Below are 26,370 nucleotides of genomic sequence, written 5' to 3' on the forward strand. Positions count from 1 at the left end.
GCTCCTCTCTAATTTTATTCTTTATTTATTTTTAGTATTTNTTATTTTTCTACTATTTTTATTATTATTATATTTGTATTGTTTCGTTATTCGTCTTTTATTTTCTTTTTTTTATTTATTCTTTTTTACTATTTTTATACTCTTAGAGAACGTGTCTTAAAGTATTGATAGTCACCTTTTTTTATCTATTTATCTATTTCTCTCTCTCCCTTTCTCTTTACACGGATAATAGTCTCCTTTCTTGTATCGTGCAAGCGCGTGCACCTGCTTTTGTATCGCGTAACTGGAAGTATTGCGTAACTTCTTACACGCGCGTTGTCATCATTCTATGGAGTCCACGTCTGCTGGATAAAGCAACAGCCTTTTTTTCTTCCACAATTTAATAATACGCAAAACATACTTGCATAATGTAGAGCGTTATAACTTTATCAGATCATTGTAGAATTTGAAATTATAACTATTACAGAAACAAGGTGTGCTTACGCAACGCTTGATAAGCGTAATTAGAATGATTAATAGAATAATTCATTGTCAAGCGGATAAAATATTTCCGTAGAGAGCTTGGAGATTCAGATTTGAGCCATCTTATCAAGCCCGTCAACGATAATTATCTAAAAGTTGATTATATATATAATATGCGTTCGTACGTGTGCGGTCGAACAATAAATATTCGCTTAACATTTCTTTATATTTATAATGTTTCTTAATATTTCTTTGACATTTATCACATGAGAAATGTTTCCTTAGTCACATTAAAATGTTCGATCCGTCATTTTAACAGTCAGTGAGAGGAAAGGGAAAAAGGAGATCACATTTTAATTAATCATCTGATGTTGTTTTTATGTAAATGATTACCTGTATTGTTAAATATCAAAGATGCAATGATTCAATCTTCTAAGTTAAAAATAATATTTTATTTTCCAATCCATTTCTGTGCTTAATTTCAAAGTAAATAATGTTCACATTAATATATGCACTTAGCAAATAATAAAGTAAATTTTAATCAATACATTTTTTGAGTTAAATTGTTTAACTTTATTGTTTTATCAATACATTTTTTTTAGTTAAATTATTGACACCAATTAAAATTATTGCATTAACAACTTATTATATATTATTGATTGTTCTCCAATTTATTAGTATTTACGAATATGGATTTAATCCATTTTTTTCTAATCATTATTTTCTAAAAAAATAAGTAGAAACCAATTAAACAAAATAAGCATGTTAAGAAACTTATTATGACATGACAGTATTTCTAAAAAATATAGATTTTAATTAAATAAGATAAATTTTATTTTTCGGTCGAAGCAAATTTTATTGCTTAAATATTTCTGTGTGAATTTACAATATATACATATCTGATTCTGTATTTCTTCCTTTTCTTATGGTCTATTTTAAATTGTAATTGTTTATAAAAACTTTAATTAATATGACGTTTTATACTTTTTATTGAAGTATAAAAACCGCCAGGTGACCAGGGTATAAAAATAGAGGTAGTTATTCCCCCTTAAATATCGGCGAATGCAAAGGCTTTGATAAATTCACTAAACACCCCTGATAATCCCTTCGTCGTGTTGTTCTTTCAGCCAGATGGACCTTGCCATTGACGGACGTTCTGGCGGTGCGATATGGCGACGATTGGATATCAGGTGTGAGTATTAAGGAGAAGCAGCTAGAGCAGCCGACCTCGCCGACCACGGTGTGTCCAACGAATTTCATCCTACACTATGCTGTGCGCGGGTCCAAGAACAAATGGAGACACCACAGTGTGACGATGAGCCACACGGATCCCAGGCAGGTCGCCTCGTGGGTGAAGACCATTCGCAATTATCTCCTAGGTGAGATGTCCATTCTGTTCGACTTAATCATCTTCCTCAAAGAACTACAAGTCATGATAATGTCATGATAAAATAATATGATTACTTGAAATGCAAATAGTTGATAATAAGAGAAATTATGTATTAATTATGTATTAATATTATGTATTAATATATAGAATGATAAGAAAGAAAAAAATGTCATGAGAGGAAATATTTTGCAGAAGTATCTAAAAATTTAACTATACAGAGCTGAAAATAATTTTGATTATTTTGATTTAGATCATCAAACTGGGAAAACAAATTAATAGTAATATTAATTAATATTATAATTTTCTGCTTAACAACATAAATGTAATATGACACATAACAGAGTTACGTTGAATAGGAAAACATAACATTGATGTAGTGTTAATTTGTGTACGAGAAATAATTCTGTAGGAGGCTTAAATTGGCTGCTGGAATGTCGAAATTTCACATTAATTGTACATCAAGCTTGTTTCCAAAATAATGCGTTTCCAACACATTATTTTAATGATCCAATAAAATTATTTTTAGACCACAATCATTTTTTTCATAATCAAGAATATAAAACGGGAAATAAAAAATATGAGACTGCAAGAAAAATTCAGTAGATAATAAACAGAATTTCGAAACAAAAATTTTATTCAACATATAGCAGTCAAGTACAGAAAATATGATGATAAAAAATGACGTTAAAACGAATCGTGACTGATTGAAAAATGACTTTTAGAGTCATTTTAACATCATTTTGATGTCATCATGACTTGTGTTCTGCTTGAGTCTCGCCATTCTAAATCCACCGGAGCGTTTATTCGAAATCAGCTTCGGGAAGTGACTCTCGCGATCAACGCCGTGTAATAACTTTAGAATTGCGACGTATAAAATATACGCGCGAGAAGGCATATAGCAGATCATTATCATAAATTACGAAATCAGATGAATGCAAAGATTAGATAGAACCATAAAATTGAGTTACAGAGCGGAAGATTCGTGTTTAATATCGAAAATTGACGACAATATGTAATATGACACGAGGAATCGACTTTGTATCGAAGGCCAGAGACAATTAACACAGAGAACAATTAATGGCATGACTGTAATTTTCTACATCCCGTGTATAGCGTAAGAAAATGCATACCTATTATTTTAGAGATATGCGAAACTGACGTTATGTCTGCGAACGAGACTCGTTTGCGTAAACTTTTTTTTCATTGTTTGCCAAAGTGAGTGACGATTTTCCTCACCGACTTGCTTACTAAAAAAGGTGTATAAAGAAAGACAAATACAATAAATTAAAAATAACTTATGCAGATAGTTAAGAAATAATATGGAAGAGCGTTTTCAATGTGTAAAATTATTCCCGCATTGAATATATCTGTTGGAAATGTTAAAATGATAAAAAACTATAGAAGAAAAAGTATTCGTTTTTTCTCGTTGGAAAAAAAGGTGTAAAATCTCGAGAAGCTCGAGAGAACAGACAATCAAATTCATCATTGATCTATGTAACTTATGAATTAATGAGAACCTGTTAGCTTCTCATATGCATTGTTGCTGATATCATTGCGATGTAGCAAATATAAATACAATAGTAACATAAGATTTAATGACACTTTAAGTAATTCGAAAAGTAATACTATACTGTTAGATACATGATAGGAGCAATGGTAGCCCAATCTCTTAAATTAAATTAATATTTTGTTATTTTTAACTTCCATATATGTCAAAATTTAAATAAATCAATTTCCATGATTAGTTTGAAAGTAAACATTATCTATATTAATGTATGCAAGATAATAAATTAAATTTGAATCTCAAATTTAATTCATATTCTTGAATTAAGTTGTTCCATTCTCTTAATTAATTAACAATTCGATTCACTATATATTGAAAATAGGCAATCTAAATGAAAATTAAAAGACTTGAATTAAAAATAACTTAAAGCTATAATTAGCATTATAAATCTAATAATGAAAGGAAAAATGAAATCATGGAACCTTAAAAAATCGTAATAATTAGAAAATTAAGAAAACGATTAAAATCAAGATAAGACAAATGCCAAATTAAAAAGATTATTTTTCTAAACTATCTTTTTGAAATAATTTTCAAAATAAAGATTACGTTAGAAAATATGTTGTAAAATAAAAACTAAAAATTTTATATAATATTTCAATTTTACATTTATATATTTATTAAAAATGGAGATATTATATAAAGTTTGTATAGTTTCTTTTATTTGATTATTTATATATTTCTTCGCTATATATAGATTTAGAAATCAAAGACAAGTTAAAGATAAAATTTTATGATAAATTTTCAATTATTGATTTCTCTATTGTATAGATTGAAATATTTTTACGATAAAACAACTGTTTTTTCTCTGAGTATTTTTCCATCACAATTAAAGTCAGAAACGTAGTATGTAAAGTCTAGGCAACCAGTTAACCCAGTTGGAATCGACATAAATCGCAATGAAAGGTCCGCTACGAGAATATACACGGTGATCCTAAAACTTTGATAAAACAAAGCAGCCAGTCAAGCTATTATAGTTGCAGTCGGCATAAAAGTTTTATTATAAGGTTTATTATCAGTTATTATCAGTTTATTATCAGTAGGTCAATTTAATTTCATGATTTTGATAGTTCCCGAATTAAATTATCGCTTTACGGTTTTGTTATTTATATTGCAAATTCTATGGCTTTCAAACTAGAGAATCATTGCTCGTCGATCTCGCCATTTACGAATTTTGGTTGACGCTTTTTCTAATTTCGAATATCGCTACCTCAATTCTTTAGTTTTGCCATTCATATCTTTCTCTCATTCCGCCATTTCTAGATTTCCCAAATTAAATTTAATTGCTACTCCGCTTAGAAGCGTCGCAAAACGAATTAAGTAAAATGCAATCTCTCGGTTCAGTTAAGCGAAATTCTCGCATTTAATGAAATATAAGACAAGTCTATAATGTATATGTAATACAAAAGTTAATAATATCAATAATATAAAGAAAAAATTTTATTTTATTTATTTTACTTTTACCGTACCATTTTGAAGATATTTAATTCTAAATTCATAGAATTTTACAATTGAAAGTATAACCTTATTCTGTAGTTATTCTCTTTTGCGAGATAAGACAGCAATTTAAAAATTATACAAAGTAAACACTTAAGTTTGTCGTAAAATTTCATTTAAACTGACCGTATAGTTTACAAGAAATTTATACTCTTTAATGAAAAAAACTAGAATGTATGTCAAATGAACAATGCACATATATATATATATATATATATATATATATACACACATCAAATGAGCATCTCAACTTTTATTTTATTATTTTAAAATATTTAATATATAAAATAATTAATAAAATAATTATGTATAAGATATTGTTAATAATCTTTTTATTTCATTATTTTAATTGTTTTATATATTATTATAAATAAATTGTTTATTGACTAAGAAATAGTGCGAAACCTCCTTAACATACAACATGTTGCAATGGAATGAGTTACTCCGATGTAAGAAGAGAAAAAAAAAGAAAAAAAGAGAGAGAAGAAGAGAGAACACAAATTTCAATAAATGTCGAGAAAACAAGAGATAGGCGTGCTCTAAACTATTCTTATTGATCGTTGTCGCAAGTTAATAGCTATGTAAGTATTGATCTGGAGGTTTGCCATGTTCGTGTAATTGCCGTTTTTTCTTGTTCGATTATTGACGTTGCATCGCGTGTTGTAAGGAAAATCGATAGAGACAATTTTATGCTTAAACTTCCTTCTTCGAGTCTCCGTTTGACCCATTTTTCTTTTTAAACAGCGAATTAAATTGCGATGAGAAAAAGAGGAAGTCAGTTAAAAATACGAATACGTCATTGTTTTAATTTAGCAAAAGTAGTCATGTAAAAAGTCGAAAAAAAAAACGAATTTGTTAATTAACTTTTTAATTAGCAAGATAAGATGACTCTGTAATATTGCTTTTAATGCTTCTGAATTTTCTTTCAGCCTTTTATTTTTAAGGCTTTATATTTCGATATATAAGAAAAAAAATTAGATTTTTTTATCTCTGATATCACAATTAAACATAACTGCAGTGAGAAAAATTAGGAATCTTTACTTAATTCCTTCTAAATAATATATTTTTAATCATAAATAGTTCAAATAGTTAATTAATTTACGATTAATTACAATTTTCAATTTTAATTATAATTTTTGCAAATTAGACAAGTTTGAAATATTTTTAAGCAGTGATCAGGTCTTTGTGTATATAGATATAAAGAATAAATGAATGTTTGATTAAAATCTAAAAAATTATTTATAAGAAAAAACTTCTAAAGTTTGAGAAAATTTAAAAAAGCTAAGGCAAAAAATTATTCGAATTAAGAGAAAGATCGAAAGCAGAATTTAATTTGCAATTGATCGTTTTAGGTCTGACATATCGGCCGCGAAAGATAATGTTGTTTATTAACCCCACTGGCGGTAAGAAAAAGGGTGTCAAGATCTGGGAGAAGGATGTCCAACCACTCATGACCATCGCTGGCATCGAGACAAAGATGATGGTCACAGAGCGTGCAGGCCACATTCGCGACGCTCTGCTCACGGCCGACTTGAGTGACCTACATGTGAGTCCTGCAAACACTCTATTCTACGTTCATGTGAAGTTCGAAACTAGACGTTCCGACTCGGCAAATAAATGTATTTGCATTAATCTAGAAAATTTGTTACGAGCAATTTTCACAGAGCTCTGGATTTATATGTGTATTATTATTTTCTATATTTATATTATATATAAATAGATATATAATGTAAATATACAAATTGATATTAAATTAATATCATTTATTAATCTGAAATAATTATACTAATTATCTATCAGAAATTTAGATTTGGAAGTTTTAATATAGATTTTTATGCAATATAAAAATATTAAATATTTTTATATAAAATTTATAGAAAATCAAGCAATCTATAATATTTTTCGAATATTTACAATATATTTAGATTTAAAAAAAATTGTACCTCTATTGTAGATCATAAAGAAAAAATTGTAGGTATCCTTCATACAGAAGGATCATATATCTGTCATAAAATGACACACCCTACGAATATATGTATTTATCATCCCCGGAGACTCTAGAAGGATTGGGCTACTTCTAGTGACCTCTTCCTTAAAAAAAAATACTGAAGAACTTCTAAGGAAATTGAAGAAGATTAAAATTAGACACTTGAGTTATCTTCTTCTTGAAGAAGCCTAACCTGGGTTATCGAGTTATTTTTTTAAGTAGCAAGTGACTTTTTAAACTCATTACAAGCAATGAGTGACTTTTCCAATCTGATATTACAGTTATAAAAAATTCTCAACGTCATCAAATTGTTATTATAACAAAATAATGATAAAAGTAAGATGCGTTACAAGTAACATGCAGTTATTCTTCATCTCCGTATGACACATATACATAAGTTAAAAAAATTCAAAGAATCCTCAGATTTTCGCGTTTTCGATAGGCAGTGGTGTGCATTGGCGGCGATGGTACCTTCGCCGAGGTGTTCAACGGATTGATTATGAGGGAGGCAAAGGATCAGCAGATCGATCCCAACGACCCTGACGCCAGGCTGCCTAGTCCCGCCTTACCCGTTGGCGTTATACCCAGCGGTAGCACCGACACGGTCGCCTACAGTCTGCATGGCACCACCGACGTGCAGACTGCTGCTATACATATCATCTTCGGCGACTCGATTGGTCTAGACATCTCATCGGTCCATAGCAATCGCACTTTACTCAGACTCTATGCCAGCGTGTTCAGCTACGGTTATCTGGGCGACGTGATCCGCGACAGCGAAAAGTTCCGCTGGATGGGACCTTGTCGATATGATTGGTCAGGTAAGGAACCCTTTGGAAAATCTTTTTCAGAATTTTTCATATAGTAATAAAAGGTAAAAAGAAAGTAAGACCCCAACGCTGGTTCTTGATTGCTAATATTTACTTTCTTTCAAATTTTTTAACAAACGTTTTGTCCTTAAAGTAGGACCTTTTCAATGTTAATACATAAAAATAAATTCTACATAATAAGTCAAATATTAAAACAAATTTGAGTTAAAATTAAAGTTCTTTTAAATTTGCGGTGAATACAATTTTTACACAAGTCGCTGTCATTTCTTCATTGATCAAATTATTTCAATGGATATCAATTGTGATATAACGATCAGAATTCTCAAACTATACATTATCAATAAATTGACCTAATTTTAAAATTATTCAGGGTGAGAGTCAAGAACAATACATGTGATTAATATTTAAGCTTTTTTGTATCTGAATTGAGATTCTTATTTCTATTAATATGTCCATTGTAATTGATTCGCATTTGAAAGATATAATAATGCAAAAGAATTCTCCAAATTGAAAGGATTATTTTATAAACGTACAAAAACTGATGACACAACAAACAACAGAACTATGCACGGAAAAAAAATGTTTGGTTGAATTAACTGGAATTCTGGTGGAAAATGAACGATCCAGAATTTTAAATCTACAGATTTCTGTACTAAATGTATTAAATGTTTGTTATTTCAACTAGAATTTTAATATATTTAGCCAGAAATCTTGTAGATTTAACTAGAATTCTAGATTGTTCATTTTCCACCAGAATTCTAATTAGTCAATCAAATATTTTTTTTGTGTGGAAATTGAGAAGAAAAGGAAATTTTCATAGTTTTTCAATATTTCTGAATAATTTTTTAATTTTTAGAAAATTATTCAGATTTTTTTTTATACAAATTAGAATAGAAGTGCCGAGAAGGCACTTATAAAATTCTAAAATTCGACATCTTTTCTAAAATTCTTCATATGAATTTTGAAATATTCTAGATTTCTATTATTTCTCATCTTATAATTTCTGATAGAATCTTATAAAATCTGAAAGAATTCAAAGTATTTTTTTAGAAATTGTAGAATACTTGAAATCTAAAAAATCTTAGAAAACTTCAGAATTCATATATAAAGAATTCTAAAAAAATATGTAGATTTTCTCAATATTTCTAAAGTGCTTCATTTCTCATAAAAATTTTGAAAAAAATGTTTATCAAAGTCGAATCTTTCAATTGTTTAATTTAACGCGAAGAATCATTAAGCAAATCTGATTAAGTCTGATAGTCCGGCTAAAGTTGCGATAACAAAAGTAATTTTATCTTAATCGAATCTTGATTTATCACATAAATATGAATAAATAATTGAACAAATAATTATTGATTTGCTGTATTGTAATCAATGTTCATATACAATGTAACTGATGTAAGTAATAAAACATTCTATGTATGAGTATGGATGGGATTTCTATTAGACTAATTAGATCTTTTCGTTTCCAGGATTTAAAAAGATATTAGCAAACAAGGGTTACGAGGGTGAGATCGAGCTGTTATCGGACCCGTGTCACCCGGCAGGAAGTACCAGGTGCATGAAGAATTGCTTACGTTGCTTGCAACACATGCACAATAGCATCCCCGATCAGGAAATCTCCAGTGAGTGTTAAAAAACGGAAGAGAATGGAAATCAAGTACATAATGCGGATACAAAACCAGCTAAAATTAATCGAATAATACCTATGTCTTCTCCGTAGGGTGGATGACGGTCAGAGGAAAGTTCTTCATGGTGTTTGGCGCGAACGTGTCGTGCGCGTGCTCAAGGTGTCCTATGGGCTTCAGTCCTCATTGCCACATAGGTGACGGCTGCGTAGATGTGATCCTAATACGACATACATCCTTGATAAACAATGTCAGATTATTGCTCAGGCTGTCCAGCAAACGGAAAACTGTGGTATGTATTTCTATATGAGTTTCAGTTATTTATTCCGATTGTTATCGCCATATTATATTAATCTTTCGCCATTTTATATTAATCTTGACGCTTTAATAGATGTTTGCTGTCAATCATCTCTCTGCTTGTAGATATTTAACGCCTTTATCATCGCTGATATATGATATATTGAAAACTTTTATGCATTATTTATTATATGATTATTACGTACTATAATTATACTTAATCCTGAGTTACACTTCAGTCACTTTATTACCATATAAATGCGAATTTGGCTTTGCCATTTTTCATTACGTGTAACTTTGACACGAAAAAGCAAAAGTAGTTCAATTATATAGTTTTTCGGGATAAAATTTTCTTGGGAACTTTGATGAAAATGTTTCTCATAATTTTTATACAAATTGGAACATTTTTCAGAAATACTCAGAAATATTCGGAAAGTTTACATCTTCTCTCAGAATTTTTCATACAATGAATTTTAAAATTGCTCATCTCATAATTTTTAAAAAATATTTTTTAATTTTTTAGATTTTATAACATTTTCTCAGAAATTATACTTACAAAAAATTTTAAAAATCTTACGATATTTTATAATTAATATACATAAAAAATTCTAAGAAAAGAGTAAGTAAAAGTAGATTTTCTGAGAAATGTTCCAATTTGTATAAAAAAATATGAGAGTTATAAAATTATATAGAAATTCTGAAAAATTATATGAAAAATTCTGAGAAAAATCTTCATCACTGGGGAACCCAGTAATGATGAAATTAAGCAAAGACAACATTTTATTGCAAGAAATTATTAATTAAGAAAGTAATAAATAGAAAAGTGAACTTTTTTTCAAAAATTGCTGGTGCGATTTCGCACTAGTGTGTAACTGAGGATTAATTAAGACGCAGGATGAAAATCACAAGGAGTTGCAATGCTGTTTTAGTACGAGCTACCATTCGCCGAGGTCTACCGGGCGAGAGAATTCACATTCCGCGCTCTGCCGACGCTGCAATTTGAGAACGGGCCGAACACGACCCGCTCGAGCTCACGGCTCAGCGTGTGGAATTGCGACGGCGAGATGGTCGACAGCACCAACGTGAAAATCAGGCAAGTAAACAAGGCGATAGCGATCGCGTGCGTTATCAGTATCAAGTGTCCCGGCGGATGGCGTCGCGTTAGAGACTCCATTTTAACCTTCCTGATTGCACATTTAAATTTTTATCTTATCTGAAACTCGAGTGTGTGAACTACGTATACGAAATTTATATATAATATAACCGTCTCGTGACGTTCTTGCGACATAATCTCGGCATCTCTAAATTTGCACGGAAAGCATCATCTCACGTTAAATATTTGTGTAGAGTACACTGCCAATTACTGAAGGTCTACACGAGACGGACTCAGGAATCGTCTCGAGATCCGACGTGCCTCAGCTGTTCTACGTGAACGAATCGGAACAAGGTCGTCGAACGACTGGTTTTTCAAGGCTACAGATTCCACTCGCTCCACTTTCGAAGGCGCAAAGTTCCTTTGTCTTGCCCTATGATTATGGTATCTTTGAAATGGATCAAAAAAGTTTGTTCTTTTTAAATTTTTATATAAATTCCAGAATTTTTTATAATTTCTGTATAATTTTATAATTTTTTAGAAAATTTATCAGTTTTTTATCAACTTTAAAACATTTTTTTTTAGAAATCTTTAAAATATAAATTTAAATTTAAATTTACGTAAAAGTATTATGAGATACTGAAAATATTTTTCACAAGGATTGCTAATTAAAAAGAAACGAACAATTTTTTTCGTCAATTTAACATTTCCAAGCACATCCAACGCAGAAATAATTTCACGCGTGAATACGCTCTTCCACACATTATTTCTTAATTATTGATAAGTTATTTTTGATTTTGTATGGTTGCAGCGACAAATAAAATTTGTAAAATTTTAATAAGTTACACTATACCATTATATGAATAAATCAAACAAATAAAAAAACGTCAAATATTGTTACACGCAATCGCTAATTAAAGTTAAAATAATAAATTAAATTGATCGTCAATTTAAGAATGATGCTAATAAGCTAATTTTGAGACATCACAAAGAACTTATTGTGAAAAAATTATCTCAGCCACTACATTGTATTTGGCGTTTCTTTACTTATTTATTTACTTTATCTAAGTATGGCGTTACAGTTTACAATTTTATACATTTTATTTGAAGCAAGTTTGATTCATAGCGATTAAAAATTAAATAATTACTAATGTAATATAGTATAGTTAATAATATTACAAAATTCTCTTAATTCTAGATTGGTAGCATAAATAAAATTGCTGTTCAATCTAAAGTTACAAAAACAGAATTTTGCAAATGTTGATTGTGACATCGACCGAAATCAGACGATTATTAGACACACAGGTGATTGAAAATGCGCGAGCTTACATCATCTCGATTTACTGCATACAATTCGTCTCGCGCGCAGAAATTATTTATATAACTCCCTTTATCATTGCATTTGACGACTGTTTGGCAATTGATGTGTTTTTCGAGAATATATATGTTGAACATTCCATTTTGTCGGCGCGACGCAAATGATGCTCAAATTAATTTTATACGCGTCGACGATATTTCTTTCTTACGCGAAAAATTAATGCAAAAAAATATGTATAAATATATGTATAAATTGACGAGACACGTTTGCTCGGTCTTGATTGCGTGATTATTTAAAAGTTCAAACGGATTTCAAAATTACTATCTGCACGTTTTCGTGCACGAAATCACTGTTTCATATTTATTACGCGCGCACATATTTGTTAGATATCGGCTAAAAACCGAAACAGAGACTGCATTTATTCGTGGTCTCTTTGCTACGCAAAAACCAATGATAAGCCGATACTTCTACGTTTGTACTTAAAATGTTTCAAACTCGCTTACAAACTCGAAGCGATAAGTATTAAGCGTGGCAATTATTTTTGTTACTTAAATATATACATATAATATAATAATAAAAATATATACATATATGCATATATATATATTATATATATGTATATATAATATATATGCACACACAATAAACATATCGCTCTATTACTTAAAAAAATGACACAAAGAAACGTGATTTTTTTTTTAGTTATAAATAAACATTATCTTATAAATCATCAAAAGTGAACTAATTAAACTTCATTAAAAAATCGCCAAAATTATTACGATTCAAAAAGGGATTATAAAATAAAAATGACAAAAGTATTATTGATATTAAGAATATATTCTTTTTGCTGATATTATTTGATTAATCAATAATTTTTTGTCAAGTTTCTTTCTGAAAAAATGATTTTTCGAATTGTGTTATTTTTTTTTAAGTAAAAAAGCGACACGTTATTGATTGTAAATTTATTTGAATAATAAATTCACAATCAGCAAACGTAATAATATTCATTTCTATGAAAATGCAGATTAATCTCGGTTTAATTTACTCTATATTTTTTCTAATTATTAAAAATAGATAAAAAATTAATCGAGATTAAAGTTAATCTATATTGATAGAAATGGACATAAGTTGTATTCATCAGCGTAATAAGTGATATTATCCTAGGAAATTTAAAGCTTAGCTCGTAAAATCGAAACGAGTATTTGACATCTTAATCATAAGCTTTTTTACGTTTTTGCTTTTTATAGAAAGATAATCAAACTGCAAGAATGATGTTTGAATTTTACGAACACTAAAGTTTAATAGCGATAACTAAAGTTTATTAGCGAACTTTCTTTCTAGTATTCATAATATTTGATTCGTAAAAGTATTTAGATTTAGAATATTTGTACATTAATAGAGAAAGAGAATAACGAGACGCGATTATTTGTGATCAAAATACAGATACGTTTATGCAAATATACGAAACTATTCTTAATTACATTGACATATTAATTGAGAATATTCTATATACATTTCAATGAGAAATAAATTGAAGAGCTTATTGCAACAGTGGATCACATTTTGTAAGAACAAAGAAAACTTTAAAGTGCTAAATAAAACTTTAAATGCTAAAGTTAATAATGAAAAGATTTTATTCTCCGTTTTTACAAAATGCATTACAATAAGCTCTCATTTAAAAGAAGTATGATAATAAAAAAATATTTCTGCGCGTCGTGATAACAAATAATTTGATTTCGCAACTTTTCCATTTGCTTCTCACGCATATTTGCATAAAACATCTACAGTCTCTATTTACGAGGCTTATCCCTGATAAATTTTCTTGATCGCGTCAAGCGGAAGATATTCGTAGTTGAATGCGGTTGCAACTATATTGTATTATATTCTATTTTTAGTATGCTCTAAGCAGATGTTATTGCGTTGTGAGAAGTTAGATATAGATGAGTTTCACTACACGTGTCAAAGTGTAATCGATAGATTACATTTACAGATAAATGACCTATATATATAGTATAAGCAGTCGTGTCTTACTGATGGCCAAGCCATAAAATATTTATCGATACAACATTTTGATCGTTCATCTCATGGAAAGCTGGACGTCACGCGGCTAAGCGGAACGATGCAATATAGAATATATTTTAGGGGAGATTAACTTTAAAATATATTTTTCGACAAAGGATTAGGCACTTTAGCGTGAGATTTAAATCTCTCGTATGCAGGTTTGATTCGTTCCTTTAAATAACAACATATCATAGATTTATATAAATCTATATAGAATTCGCGCGCGGTGAAGATGCATATTTTTTCATTTGCGAAGTGTTGATTGAGACCAAGTCTCACTTAAAGGGCGGCTTAGACTTAACGCATTAACGAAGTAGTGTCACCGAAGCAGCATAATGTATACGATTCTAGAAATTGTACAGATATCTATATATACATACACAAATATATATATTTTTTTTCTTTAATCGCGATTTATATATAAAGTGAACAAGTACAGCGAATCAATGTGATGATCTATTGACCATCGGCAGATGGTATATATTATTCCTATCACTGGGAAAGTGCACCAAGCAGTACACGCGTGGCTGCACAGAATAAATTATATTAACTTTCTATGTACAGTGTCTTATTTTTATATGTCCTTCCTTCCTCTCTTTTTTATCTAATGCTATATTTAATAATGGAATATTTCCGTGATCGGAAAGATAAAAATGATTTCTTCAACTGCAAAAATATCAAGGTTTAAATTATAAAATAAATTTATCAGTTGAATTGTTAAATTGATCGAAATCATATCAACTGTAATGAAAACGTTATATTTTTATATACAAACAAGAGCTATCTACAGACATGCGTGTTTCGATTTGTTATAATAATGATGTTGCTTATCACTGTTTAATTTGTATCTTTCTGCTGATCCTTCGTTTGCAGTATGTTGTTTTCACTTTCATTAGAATCGATATAGAACTGTTCTCTTGTGGAGGATATTAATTTGAACACTACCGGAATTATAGTTAATACGGGATTCTTCTCTTGCAGACATCGTATCCAGGATAACAATGAGTCTTTTGTGGATGTACCAGTGGCGCACATTCCAAAATATGTACCATCGTTTTGCTCATGGACTGTAGGTGCAAGAATTATTTCTTTCTTATCCCAAAAAGGTATTCTAATATCTGAAACATCTATTTAAAAAAAAACTACATCAGTATTTTTCTAAAGCTTTATTCGAATACTTGGATAATTAATATAATATTAATATTAATAATATTAAAAACATGATTTATGTCATATAATAATAATAATAATAATACTAATTTATACAAGATTTTTGCAATATCTGAATGGTAATTCTTATGAATTTTTAACTGTTAAAAAAGAATATAAGGTTGAAAAAGTTTTATCACTCATAGATTTTGAAAAAGGATTTTTTTTTAAATTCCAAACTTATGTATCTCAACTCTGGATATAATTATTTACAAAAATTAGTAGAAAAATTTTCCTTTAAGGTAGTGATTATTTACCATCAGGATCTTGATAAACATTATTCTTCTCTTTAGTTGCTCCCTTTAGAATAAAATAATCTATACAATGATCTGCAATCCAAACTGTATATGGTCCTTCGACAAAGATCGGAGTATCCAGAGGCTGCTTTCGTAATAGTTCCTCCTGCAAACTACTCATCACAGATACGATCCACGTATCATCGATGGCATCCTCCACATCCTTGGTCTTGAACTCTGTGATTTCGGTCTGAACGTCTATACTGGATATCTTATTCATAGCCAGCTTGGCAAGAACCTTCGGATCCTTGGGCACTGGTGTGGGACAGGGCCATGGATTCAAATTAGCGAACTTGGGCATCCAGTACATCATCCGCCAGAACTTCTTCAACACCAGGGCTTGCATCCCGAAGATATTCAGCAGCATCTCCTGCATCTCTAAATCCGGGATCACACAGTTGTGCTCCATCTTGCAGAGCAGGTCGATGGCGACGTGCTGCTGCTTGGGATAGTGCATAAATATGGTCTGGAAGTAATTCCGGGGAACGAACTTGCCCTTAGGTAGCACGTCTAGCACGGCCTTGTACACCGCTAGATCACGGTTCACGCCGAACTCGTCCATGTACTTGAGGGCGACCTGAATGAACTCCACATGGCCGCGTCTCATTTCGTTGTTGGTCTTGTACTCGCGCAGGATGTCCAGGTAGGCCTTCCGTTCTCTGCTCTCGGCGTTCGCGAACACATGGAGCACGAGGCCTGACGGCTTGCTGTCCTTCTCATCTTTCTTGCACCGTTCCTGGCTGGTGTGAATAGCGCGACTCAACGACCGGCCTTCGACTTTGCGCAGCGGTTGCCGCAACAACGCGGTGGCACTCGATGCGAGGATGGTCCGGGTGATTCGCGAGAGCATGTTGATCGACTATTCTCTAACACGTCATCGCTGAACAATTAATTCGAATTTTACTTAACTGTATTCACAAAGTTTACGAAAATCTCACATCTCTACAAGGTTATGATGCTCCACAGATTCTAACCTGAGACCACCTAACCTCTTTTTTCATTCTCCTCTTTCATTTTGCGCTTCATTTCAATAATTTGATGTCAAGCTGAATAACTGACGTATATTTCAAGTGCTTTTTTGAAGATGAAAGAAGATGATTTCGTACATTTTATTCTTTTCTCTTTCTTTCTTTGACATTTAGAAATATTTATTAATTTAATTCATTTTAATTGCAAAAAGTGTAATAAGTACAGTTACAAGGAACATTTGTAGAAAATCCATCGACTTCTCTTCGAGAGACGCACGATTTCAATAATATAAACTAGGCCGTGATAAGAAAACGACAGGTGTTTAGATTATGAAGATTTGACGTTTATTCGATGATATACAATGAGCGAAAACTTGGAGAATATTAACCCAAAGCTCTATAAGAAATTAGATGACCGAGAAATCACAGTCGAGGAGCAAGACGAGGATGTCGCGGATGAATTTGACGCGCGAGAGATTTTCGGTAAATATTCTAACCTTAAATTATTGATTTTCAATCAAAAATATATAGAATTATTGATATATTTTTGTTCGCATATAAAATGTTCTTAACCACAAATAAATAATTGTTACTTGCGGTTATTAAACATTCATGTTTTTATTGATAATTAAAAATTGATAACATTATTGTGTTTGCTATAACAATTAACAACAGATTTATTCTCTTTAAAGATATCTCTGGTGAAAATTTGTCTCATAATTTTTGTACAAATTGAAACATTTTTCAGAAATAAGAGATTCGGAAAGTTTACTTCTCTCAGAATTAGTTACTCTTCTCTCAGAATTTTTCATACAAGTGAATTCTGAAATATTTTGAAATTTTTCATAATTAAAAAAAATATTTTTTAATTTTTTAGATTTTATAATACTTTGTCAGAAATTATATTTACAAAAACTCTTAAAAATCTTAGGATATTTTATAATTAAGATATATGAAAAATTCTGAGAAAAGATGTAGATTTTCTGAGAAATGTTCCAATTCGTATAAAAAATGTGAGAAAGTTATAAAATTATATAGAAATTCTGAAAAATTACATGAAAAATTGTGAGAAAAATTTTTACCAGAGATAATATACTAAATATATACATCATAAATTAAAGTGTTATATACATTCTCTATTATAAGTGCAACATAAAAAATTAATATTGACTATTAACTATTAATTTGCAGATATTATCAGGAACATCAATGATCCGGAACATCCTTTAACTTTAGAAGAACTGAATGTAGTTGAACAGAATCTCATTGAAGTAAAATATTTTTTTAAACAATATTGTACTATTGTATTTCAAAATTGCTTAAAACTCATCATTGCAGGTTGATGACAAGAGGAACAGAGTGGATGTAAAATTCACACCTACAATACCGCATTGCAGCATGGCTACTTTGATCGGTTTATCCATTCGTGTGCAATTGCTACGTGCCTTACCCTCTAGATTTAAGGTCAGTGTGGAAATTGCACCGGGTACTCACATCTCGGAGGCGGCAGTGAACAAGCAGCTTGCAGACAAAGAACGAGTAGCTGCAGCTTTAGAAAATTCTATGCTACTTGGCGTGATCAATCAGTGTTTGGCACCGAAAGATTAATAAGTTGTATAAATTCCAACATTTTCATGTTCAACCTTCCATGGTCCAATCATGGTTTTTTTTACTTATTTCTTAGTTCAACTTCGATGCCATTATTATTTTTAAAGAGTTTTTGGGTTCTAAAAAATCTGAAAAAATCTTAAACTCTTTTAGCATTCAAGAATACAATTTTATTACGATTCGAAATGTTTTTCATTTTTTTTACACGTATCAAAAATTTGAGGCAGACTAATTCAAAATTGAAAATTTGCCTGAATCTTTTTCTTCAAATTCTCGGTTGAACCACAGAAGGTTAAAATGACAGTTTGTATATAGTTTTGCTGTCATGTTTATATATTACAAAGTAATTTTTTAAGTTTAGTTTGTATAGTGAACGTAGAAAGAGTTTGCTGAAATTCTGTAAGAATCGATACAATACAACTGATGTGAATAACGGATTTTAATTATAAGATTTAATATATATTTATAATATATAATTTAATATATTAAAAATACAAATATATTAAATTATGATATATATTATAAATAATATATTTGATATAGAAATATATCAATAATATTGATGTAAAACAATTCTTCGCTTTAAATTTAGTTTGTACTTACTTTATAAATTTATTATGTATAGTTTACAAATATTAAACAGCGTTAATATAATTAATGAAATTAATATAGATTTTAGAGATCCTAAATCGTTTCTGTTTCATTGAACTGAACGATTTTTTTCTAATGAAATCTTTGTTAATTACATAGAATTACGAATCCTTTTTCACGATTAAAATTTACAAATTATTTGTTATTGACTATTTAAATAAATTTGAAAAATTAATTTTTATCTTATTTAATTACATTTTTGCTTTTTTCTCAGTTTTTAAAGTTTCTAAATTTTTTTTACTATCGATTTCCAAAAGGAATTCATAGAAACGCTGCTTGTTGTGCTTCAACACGTGATGACGTCACGTGACTGCTTGACCGAACATGGCACCTCTGGTTGTCAGAGTGCAATGAATTTATAGGAATTTTCTGCTATTTTGCGTCTGACAGTTGACGAGAAAATGCCCGTTGATATTAATCGATTGACAGAAGGTTGGCTAGAACTAGAAAGTGACCCAGGTATGTTGTTAACTTTGAAATGTCTATCAATCATTTGTTAATGGAAATCTGATGTCCGGAGCTTAGAAAGTACTTTATGCTGTAAATTCGTAGCAATCAAAATTATAACACTTTCCACGACTATTCAGGTCTGTTCACGTTGCTCTTGGAAGACTTTGGTGTGAAGGGTGTCCAAGTGGAGGAGATCTATGATCTGCAAAAGTCTCTAGAAGGCCCGGTCTATGGCTTCATCTTCTTATTTCGATGGATTGAAGAACGACGATCTAGGCGGAAGGTCGTGGAACAAGATGAGAGCTTTGTCAAGGACGAGGAGATTGTTAACAATATCTTCTTCGCCCAGCAGGTCTAGCACGGAGGTCTAGAGTTTCTACTGCTAGGTTGTCAAAAAAGTTCTAATTCATCCTTTGATTTTTACAAACCTAATTTATACAAAAACAATGACATTAGTTCTTAAAATAAAGGCCATTCAGTAACCATTTAGATCCTTAGACGTGAAGAACTCGTGATAAGCTACCTCAACTTGCTCAATCGTTGAATCATCCTTTGTGTATAAAAACTAAGGAATGATTCAGAACTTTATTGATTGACAACTTAGTATATAAAAGATATATCTTTGTAATACAATATTATATAATTGTCGTAGGTTGTCCCCAACAGTTGTGCCACTCACGCACTGCTCTCAGTGCTATTAAATTGTCCGAATATCCACTTAGGCACGACTCTGTCACGATTGAAGATGCATACCTCTGGCATGTGTCCAGAGAACAAGGGTTGGGCGATCGGCAATACGCCAGAACTAGCTTGCGCGCACAACTCGCATGCAATGCCTCAGGCAAAGAGACGACAAGACAAGAACACTGGTGTTTCCACAGGTAGATTTACCGGCGAGGCTTTCCATTTTGTTAGCTACGTACCGATAAATGGTAGGCTGTTTGAGCTGGATGGCTTAAAACCCTATCCTATGGATCATGGACCATGGAAGGAACATGAAGAATGGACGGAACAATTTAGACGTGTCATAACTGATCGTTTAGGCATGGCAACTGGCGAACAGTTGCAAGATATCAGATTCAATTTGATGGCCGTGGTACCTGACAGACGTCTCGCTATTTCGCATAAATTAACGATGCTGAAGACCAACAGACAGATAGTCTTGGAAGCTTTGCAACAGTTGATGAAATTAAGTCATCAAGATGGCAACGTCGAGAAGAATTCGCATAAAGAGATTGATCCCGATAAAGAGAAGCAATATGAAAAAAAAACAAGACCGAGGAAGAAAATGGATTGCCTAAGACGGAGATCGAAGAATCGCCCACGATTCCCACTATTAATGTTGAAAGAAATAACGATTCAGCGGTGGTTTTGGATGAATCGGTTTCTGGCATCGCATCTGGAAAAACCGAATCCACGTAAATAATAATCGAGTGTTTCATTCACATAACACACGTTGTTATCTCTAGTTTTACCACAATACTTTATTTGACTGAAATTGAGAATAAGTAAGTGAAAATCGAGAAATATTCAATACAAATAACGAAGAAGGCCATATTCTGTTAAAGCGGAGGTTAATATCTAATAATATTTTTGCGTGAATCTTACAATTTTCAGTTCAAGTAAACCACACGTTGATTATATTTGTCGGTCTTAAAAATATTATTAAACACCAACATTCGCTTTGACCAAATATAATCTTCGCTTATTTGTGTTGATAAAATTTAAGTTAATAAAATCATCGATTTTTTTGCTAATTTCAATTTTTTCTTTTTTATACTAAATATACAATACACAATATTGGAAAAATGTAAATGTATGAATATAATGCAAATAATTCTAACGATACAAATAAATCGGCGAGTCTAGTGTTAAATCTCGTAGGAGAAAATATAACAATTTGAAAGCTAAGCTTTGTTAGTTTTTTTCAATTAGAGAATATTCCGATATAATATATTTTATTTATTTATAACAAGTTCATAAAATTGTTCGGTGCTGCAGTTTCGTTATAAGCGATTTATGTTTGATTTCAGTGGAATGGAGAAAGTGGTGATGTGCGCTCTGGATTACGCCACGCCGTTACGAATTCAAACTTCACCAGCTCACAGCTCGTCGAGTACAGATACATCATCAGAAATCGGATCGGCCTTCAACTCACCCACTCAAGGTAAAAGAAAAAGAAAAAGTTACTTCACAGTCCATCGCACAGTCGTCTGATAGTGCACACCTTCTTGCTTTGGCAAAATATCAAGGCATTTGGACAGGTCATTCGGATTGATTTGATATCTTCGGAATCCGGCACATTGTAACAGATATAGTAATGAGAATCTGAAGCGGGATCTTTTATCTTACCAAGTTCTTGACACACTCTCTCCTCGGACTCTTCTTCATATATTGTACTTTTATCATCGGCATGAATATTCTCGAAGAATATTTCGTTCATAGGAAGCTTTACGTTGCTGTCGCACGTTTTCACACTCTCGATGTCGCAGATTCGTGAATACACATTGAAAGCCGTGTGTAGCGGACAAGAGTACTCCACTACGGTGGCAGTTTTTGGCTCACATGTGTAGTATCGATAACAATCGGTCTTATTCGGCAGACGGACGTTCCTCGTACACGTCACGACGCTAACGGTTCGTGGCGTTAATCGATGTGCCATGTTTTTGTACCGGTTGATCGTGAAATATTGTTTGTTTCCGAAATTATCGCTAATCCTTATTATGTTATTGTCAGAATCCAGCCTGTCGATTAGCAGCTCCAAAGCACTCACCGTTGAAACGGTGCTGTCTGTCGTTGCGACGATATTCATCTGAGGTTCATTGCTTCCCATCATCTCAGTTGGTTTGTCATTACTGTTATATAACTCAGTTCCTTCGGTATAGCTTTGCACGAGATAATTCAACGATACGTTCTGTCTTTGATTATGAGACGCGAAGATAGTAATGGTCTGCGTTGGATTTATGGTTGTAGCGTCTTTTACAAGTATTGACAAAGAACTTGATATCGCGGCTGACAGCTCCTTGTAGACGTGCAATCGATTCATTAATTTGTTCAACCATTTGTAATGATTATCCACGATGTCCTTATATTCTTGCATCAAAGACAACGATAGTCCTTGGCTATTCGTGTACTTGTATAAATAATTCTCTTCCTTGTGATACGATGCGTTTCTCACACTTTTGTCGCTGTGCGCCATTTTGTCTAATTCTTCAAATTCGATCAAGGGATATGCGGTCATCGTCTCGGTCGTCGAGTCGTAAAAGTCATCGATCACATAGGACGAGTCAACTGTTTTGGAGAATTCTAAAGAATCCTCCGTATATCCTAGATAGCTGGTATCCATTGGATTGATTAGTTCGGATATCTCATGCTTCTTCGTTACAGGAGAGTCGGTTGAGAGTATATCGCATGTCCAGATATCACCAGGAATCACGCACATACGTAAATATGGTTGAAATACCTAAAATCGTATTTCAAACATTTGTTACCTTGATGAAAAAAAATATCTCATAACATTTTTAAGAATTTGTCGTATTTCAAATTTAGGGAGATTTTTCTGAAAAATACGTTAAATTTCTTAAGATTTTACAAATTTTCTTCAAAAATTAATGGAATGAGAAATATTATTCAATATATACAATATATTTCAGAACTCTCTTATATATAAAAAATTTTAGAAAAAAAAAATATTTTCTCAGAATTTCTGAAGTATTTTAATTTGTACAAAAATTTTGAGAAATTTTCTAGAAAGTTATAAAAATCATATAGAAATTTTGAAAAATTTGGGATCCCACCGCATTAATTTTATGGAGAATTGGCTTAATAATAGGTAATTTTTAAACTGTAATGCATCAAAGGCATAAAATTTGTGCTCATTATCTTTTCCACATCATAACTGTATTTAAAGTTTTTTGATAAAAAACAATGCTCTCCAGCAAAAAACAGTATAACGTGAATCATTACATTTTTTGTTGTTTGCCAATATTAAACAAAGATGGAATCAATCAATTTGTGTCTTGCTGGAAAGCGATAAAGATTATTCATTATTGAGATGTCTATGTATCTTTCTTGTATCTATGATATCTTTCGTTTACTACATAAGTTATGTTATAAGTTATAAGTTATGTTATATATGTGAAAATTAATTCATATCATCGAGACGCAATTTTCCATATAATTAGTGAAGGTCCTTTATAAAAGTTCTGAAAAATTATATGAATATTTCTATTCTAAGAAGAATTTTTTCGTCAGAGTAACAGTGCCATTAGAATTGGGAGGTCTCTCTGTTTGTTTTATTTGTTAACGCCAACGTTCTCACCAAGCCTGCGTTACACTTCGCTGGAACCCACACGTAACCGCCGCCCGGCAGATTCACGCAATTGTAGAAAATCGTGCAACTCGTTAGATGCGGCTTTTTTGATTCCGGACATCTCGAGGGACTCACCGGACAGATCAGGCTACACGCGAGAAGAACCGATACGAACCGCATCCCGTACCGCAACTGTTACAGACTGCAATTCGTGTGTCTGTCTTAAGACACTGTGTACCTTTCACACTCGTACATACAGTCATGCATCTCTGCGAGACATTTCGTTTCGCACCTTCCACGTACAGTTATTTGACCCGTCTGTTACAAATTGCCCATCTGCTAGTTTCTAGTTCAAATAGAATTTTGGAATGTTTTATGTATACAAAGCAGGAACCAGTTTTTAAATCATTAGCATTAACTTCGAATGACTAGAGGAAGATTTTTTAAAAATATCTTTGTATCTTCTAGCTTGGGGATGGAATTCTGGTCAGAGCAGTCCGACATCGACGAAGGATTTCAAGAAATTTGTGGTAATCAGAGTTGCTGGTGATGAGAAGAATGAGGCGGGTTTGAGTAAGTAGATTTATGCGATTCATACGATATTTGTCAATTATCTAACATCGAAATATTTTACTTCTACGCAGGTCGTTCTCTAGGAAATATCAATATAAACGGGAAAAGATTGGTTTCCGACAGTGGTCATTTGCATAAGAAGGTCTGTCTATCGGGTGAAGTCAGAATTCCTCACGCAAGAGTGAAAACCAGCAACGGCGACACAGTCACGGAGGAGAAGAAAGTTGAGAAAATCGATCCTAAACTGTGCTCCAAGTATCCAGAATTGTTTGAACCGCACACGTTCGCACCCAAGGATCTCTTGGCATTGCTGAAAAATTTGGAGCACGAGATCAGCGTGTGCGAGACCAGCTTGAAGGACGAGAACGACAAAAGAAATAAGTACAAGGTTGGTCTTATGCGTGTTACAAAGCGCTTGCTATTTTTAACAGCAAAGATTGCAGCCATAATAGCCATGATATCCCGTCCCATTTCTCACGCTTATAGAGCATAATTTGTGCCTATAATTAATTGGTAAGCAAAATAAAATCAAGATTAATAAACAAGTGTAAGATATCAGGTTAGTAAAGAAATAAAATATTAAATTTATTCAAAACAATAATATAACACATTTCGACTCTATTTATAAAGAAAAGAGTATCCCTCCTATTTTGATGAGCTTTTAATATATTAATATAAGTAATCTAGACTAAAATGAGGCACACATTTTTAGGGGGTGAAACATCAATTAGTTTCCTTTAAAATGAATATCATCGAACTATAAAAAAAAAGTGAATATTATCGAACTATAAAAAACTGAAAAAACTTTTTCTAATAAAAGTTGAGACTACTTTATGATAATGATAAAAAAAATTCTCTTTAATAAAAAAATTTATTTGTAAAAAGGTAATTAAAATTTTTTTTCATCTTTACAAAATATTAAGAACTCAAAAAAGGGATATTTTCCTGTTTCTTTTGTTAATCATCTGCAATCATGATAAAACGAAAAGATCAGACTTACTAATTGAAATATGTGAATGAATATTAAAAATTAATTTAAACATAAATATATAAATAATTAATTGCTAATATTATCGACCACTTTATTCTTATGAAGTTAGAAATCATGTGAATCTTTCAGATCGATGATTGCCGGAGAACGCACAATTACGACGAATTCATTTGCACCTTCCTCTCGATGCTTGCTCAGCAAGGGAAACTAGCGGAGTTGGTCCAGCAACATCTAACGTTAAAGAAGCACTCTTCCGTTTCGGTGAATAGAGTTCACAGGTATATTTTCGCGTCTGATCGATGAATATTCAATTATTTATTTTGAATTCTTATAAAAAATTAATAGAAGTAATTGTTAAGTTGATCTGTTATATCAATTTCCTAAATTAATTACTTTACTGAAGTCGAATTTCAATGCATTTACAGATCATCGAAAAAATCAGACACCCGTCAGAACTCCTCACGCAGACGTCGTGGTAGAACAAAATGTAAAAAGCGAAAGTAATTTTTAACTAGCGTAGTTTTAAAGCTTAGGGCATTCCGTCTGTTAAGCATTATTTGGATTGTTATAATCCATGGGCATCCATGAAATCCTATAGAAACCACTTGATAGTTTTACAAAATCATGTAGAGGCCATATATCTATAACAGAGCGATTCTATCTAAATTATACGTGAATACTTCAGAGAGTGAATTTAGAGTCCGAAACAAGAAGCAAAAGTCACGCGAACGTAGCATTTTTTCTCCGAGTTAAAATAAATTAAAATATTTAAAATGTTTTTTCTATATTCATACTTTTTTTGCTCTCTGATTTCATATTTATTGTGCGGTATTAACGTTAAAAAATGCCCTGTATAATTTCTAAATATTATCTTTTCAGAATCAATGACTTATCGTTAGCTCGATATTTCTAGTTTTTTAGCAATGTATTTTTTAGATGATCATAGGAGTGATTTCAACTCAAATGCTATTACTTTTTATCATTCTGTACAAACTATTTTACAATGGCAAAGTATACATATATATATTTTTTATATTCTTTGTATAATCAGCTGTGTGGTATTTAATTGTCTAAATATTTGTCTAGATGCTTACTTTTTAGAGATATATTCTGTCCCTCTTTTCTGAATCATATTTCGTATGAAATATATATATATATATATATATATATATATATATATGTATATATATA

General features: G+C 31.4%; 4 protein-coding genes across 4 annotated transcripts in view; 3 read left to right on the forward strand and 1 right to left on the reverse strand.

Moving 5' to 3' along the window:
• Window positions 1-11,081, forward strand: part of LOC105623648 (ceramide kinase) — a 23,403-nt gene extending 12,322 nt beyond the window's left edge. Inside the window, exons 2-8 of the mRNA XM_012205028.1 lie at window positions 1,590-1,841; window positions 6,263-6,456; window positions 7,340-7,715; window positions 9,197-9,349; window positions 9,448-9,644; window positions 10,579-10,742; window positions 10,997-11,081. Of these exons, the coding sequence (XP_012060418.1) occupies window positions 1,590-1,841; window positions 6,263-6,456; window positions 7,340-7,715; window positions 9,197-9,349; window positions 9,448-9,644; window positions 10,579-10,742; window positions 10,997-11,081 (1,421 nt within the window). The remainder of the gene's footprint in view (window positions 1-1,589; window positions 1,842-6,262; window positions 6,457-7,339; window positions 7,716-9,196; window positions 9,350-9,447; window positions 9,645-10,578; window positions 10,743-10,996) is intronic.
• Window positions 11,082-14,958: 3,877 nt separating this feature from the next.
• On the reverse strand, window positions 14,959-16,476 carry LOC105623627 (evolutionarily conserved signaling intermediate in Toll pathway, mitochondrial). The gene is made up of 2 exons (XM_012205013.1): window positions 15,588-16,476; window positions 14,959-15,248 (listed from the first exon to the last, which is right to left on the reverse strand). Exons 1-2 carry the CDS (start codon window positions 16,474-16,476, stop codon window positions 14,959-14,961), a joined length of 1,179 nt encoding a protein of 392 aa, XP_012060403.1.
• A 480-nt stretch (window positions 16,477-16,956) lies between these two features.
• On the forward strand, window positions 16,957-18,202 carry LOC105623628 (MIP18 family protein CG7949). Its single transcript, XM_012205014.1, has 3 exons — window positions 16,957-17,077; window positions 17,786-17,865; window positions 17,933-18,202. Exons 1-3 carry the CDS (start codon window positions 16,957-16,959, stop codon window positions 18,200-18,202), a joined length of 471 nt encoding a protein of 156 aa, XP_012060404.1.
• A 1,052-nt stretch (window positions 18,203-19,254) lies between these two features.
• Window positions 19,255-25,683, forward strand: LOC105623629 (ubiquitin carboxyl-terminal hydrolase calypso). Its single transcript, XM_012205015.1, is given in 9 exon segments — window positions 19,255-19,312; window positions 19,441-19,655; window positions 19,956-20,571; window positions 20,574-20,721; window positions 21,337-21,470; window positions 24,084-24,188; window positions 24,260-24,576; window positions 25,309-25,457; window positions 25,605-25,683. Coding segments are annotated over 9 exon segments (1,821 nt in total).
• The last annotated feature ends 687 nt before the right edge of the window (window positions 25,684-26,370 follow it).

Source organism: Atta cephalotes (genome assembly GCF_000143395.1).
Source record: "Atta cephalotes unplaced genomic scaffold scaffold00061, whole genome shotgun sequence".
Lineage (NCBI taxonomy): Eukaryota > Metazoa > Arthropoda > Insecta > Hymenoptera > Formicidae > Atta > Atta cephalotes.

Coding starts and splice junctions, on each gene's coding strand:
- LOC105623628 (XM_012205014.1), top strand. CDS start 16,957: ATGAGCGAAAACTTGGAGAATATTAACCCAAAGCTCTATAAGAAATTA. Junction 17,078..17,785: donor TGACGCGCGAGAGATTTTCG/GTAAATATTCTA, acceptor ATTAATTTGCAG/ATATTATCAGGAACATCAAT. Junction 17,866..17,932: donor TTGAACAGAATCTCATTGAA/GTAAAATATTTT, acceptor TCATCATTGCAG/GTTGATGACAAGAGGAACAG.
- LOC105623627 (XM_012205013.1), bottom strand. CDS start 16,476: ATGCTCTCGCGAATCACCCGGACCATCCTCGCATCGAGTGCCACCGCG. Junction 15,249..15,587: donor TGTTTATCAAGATCCTGATG/GTAAATAATCAC, acceptor TTTTTTAAATAG/ATGTTTCAGATATTAGAATA.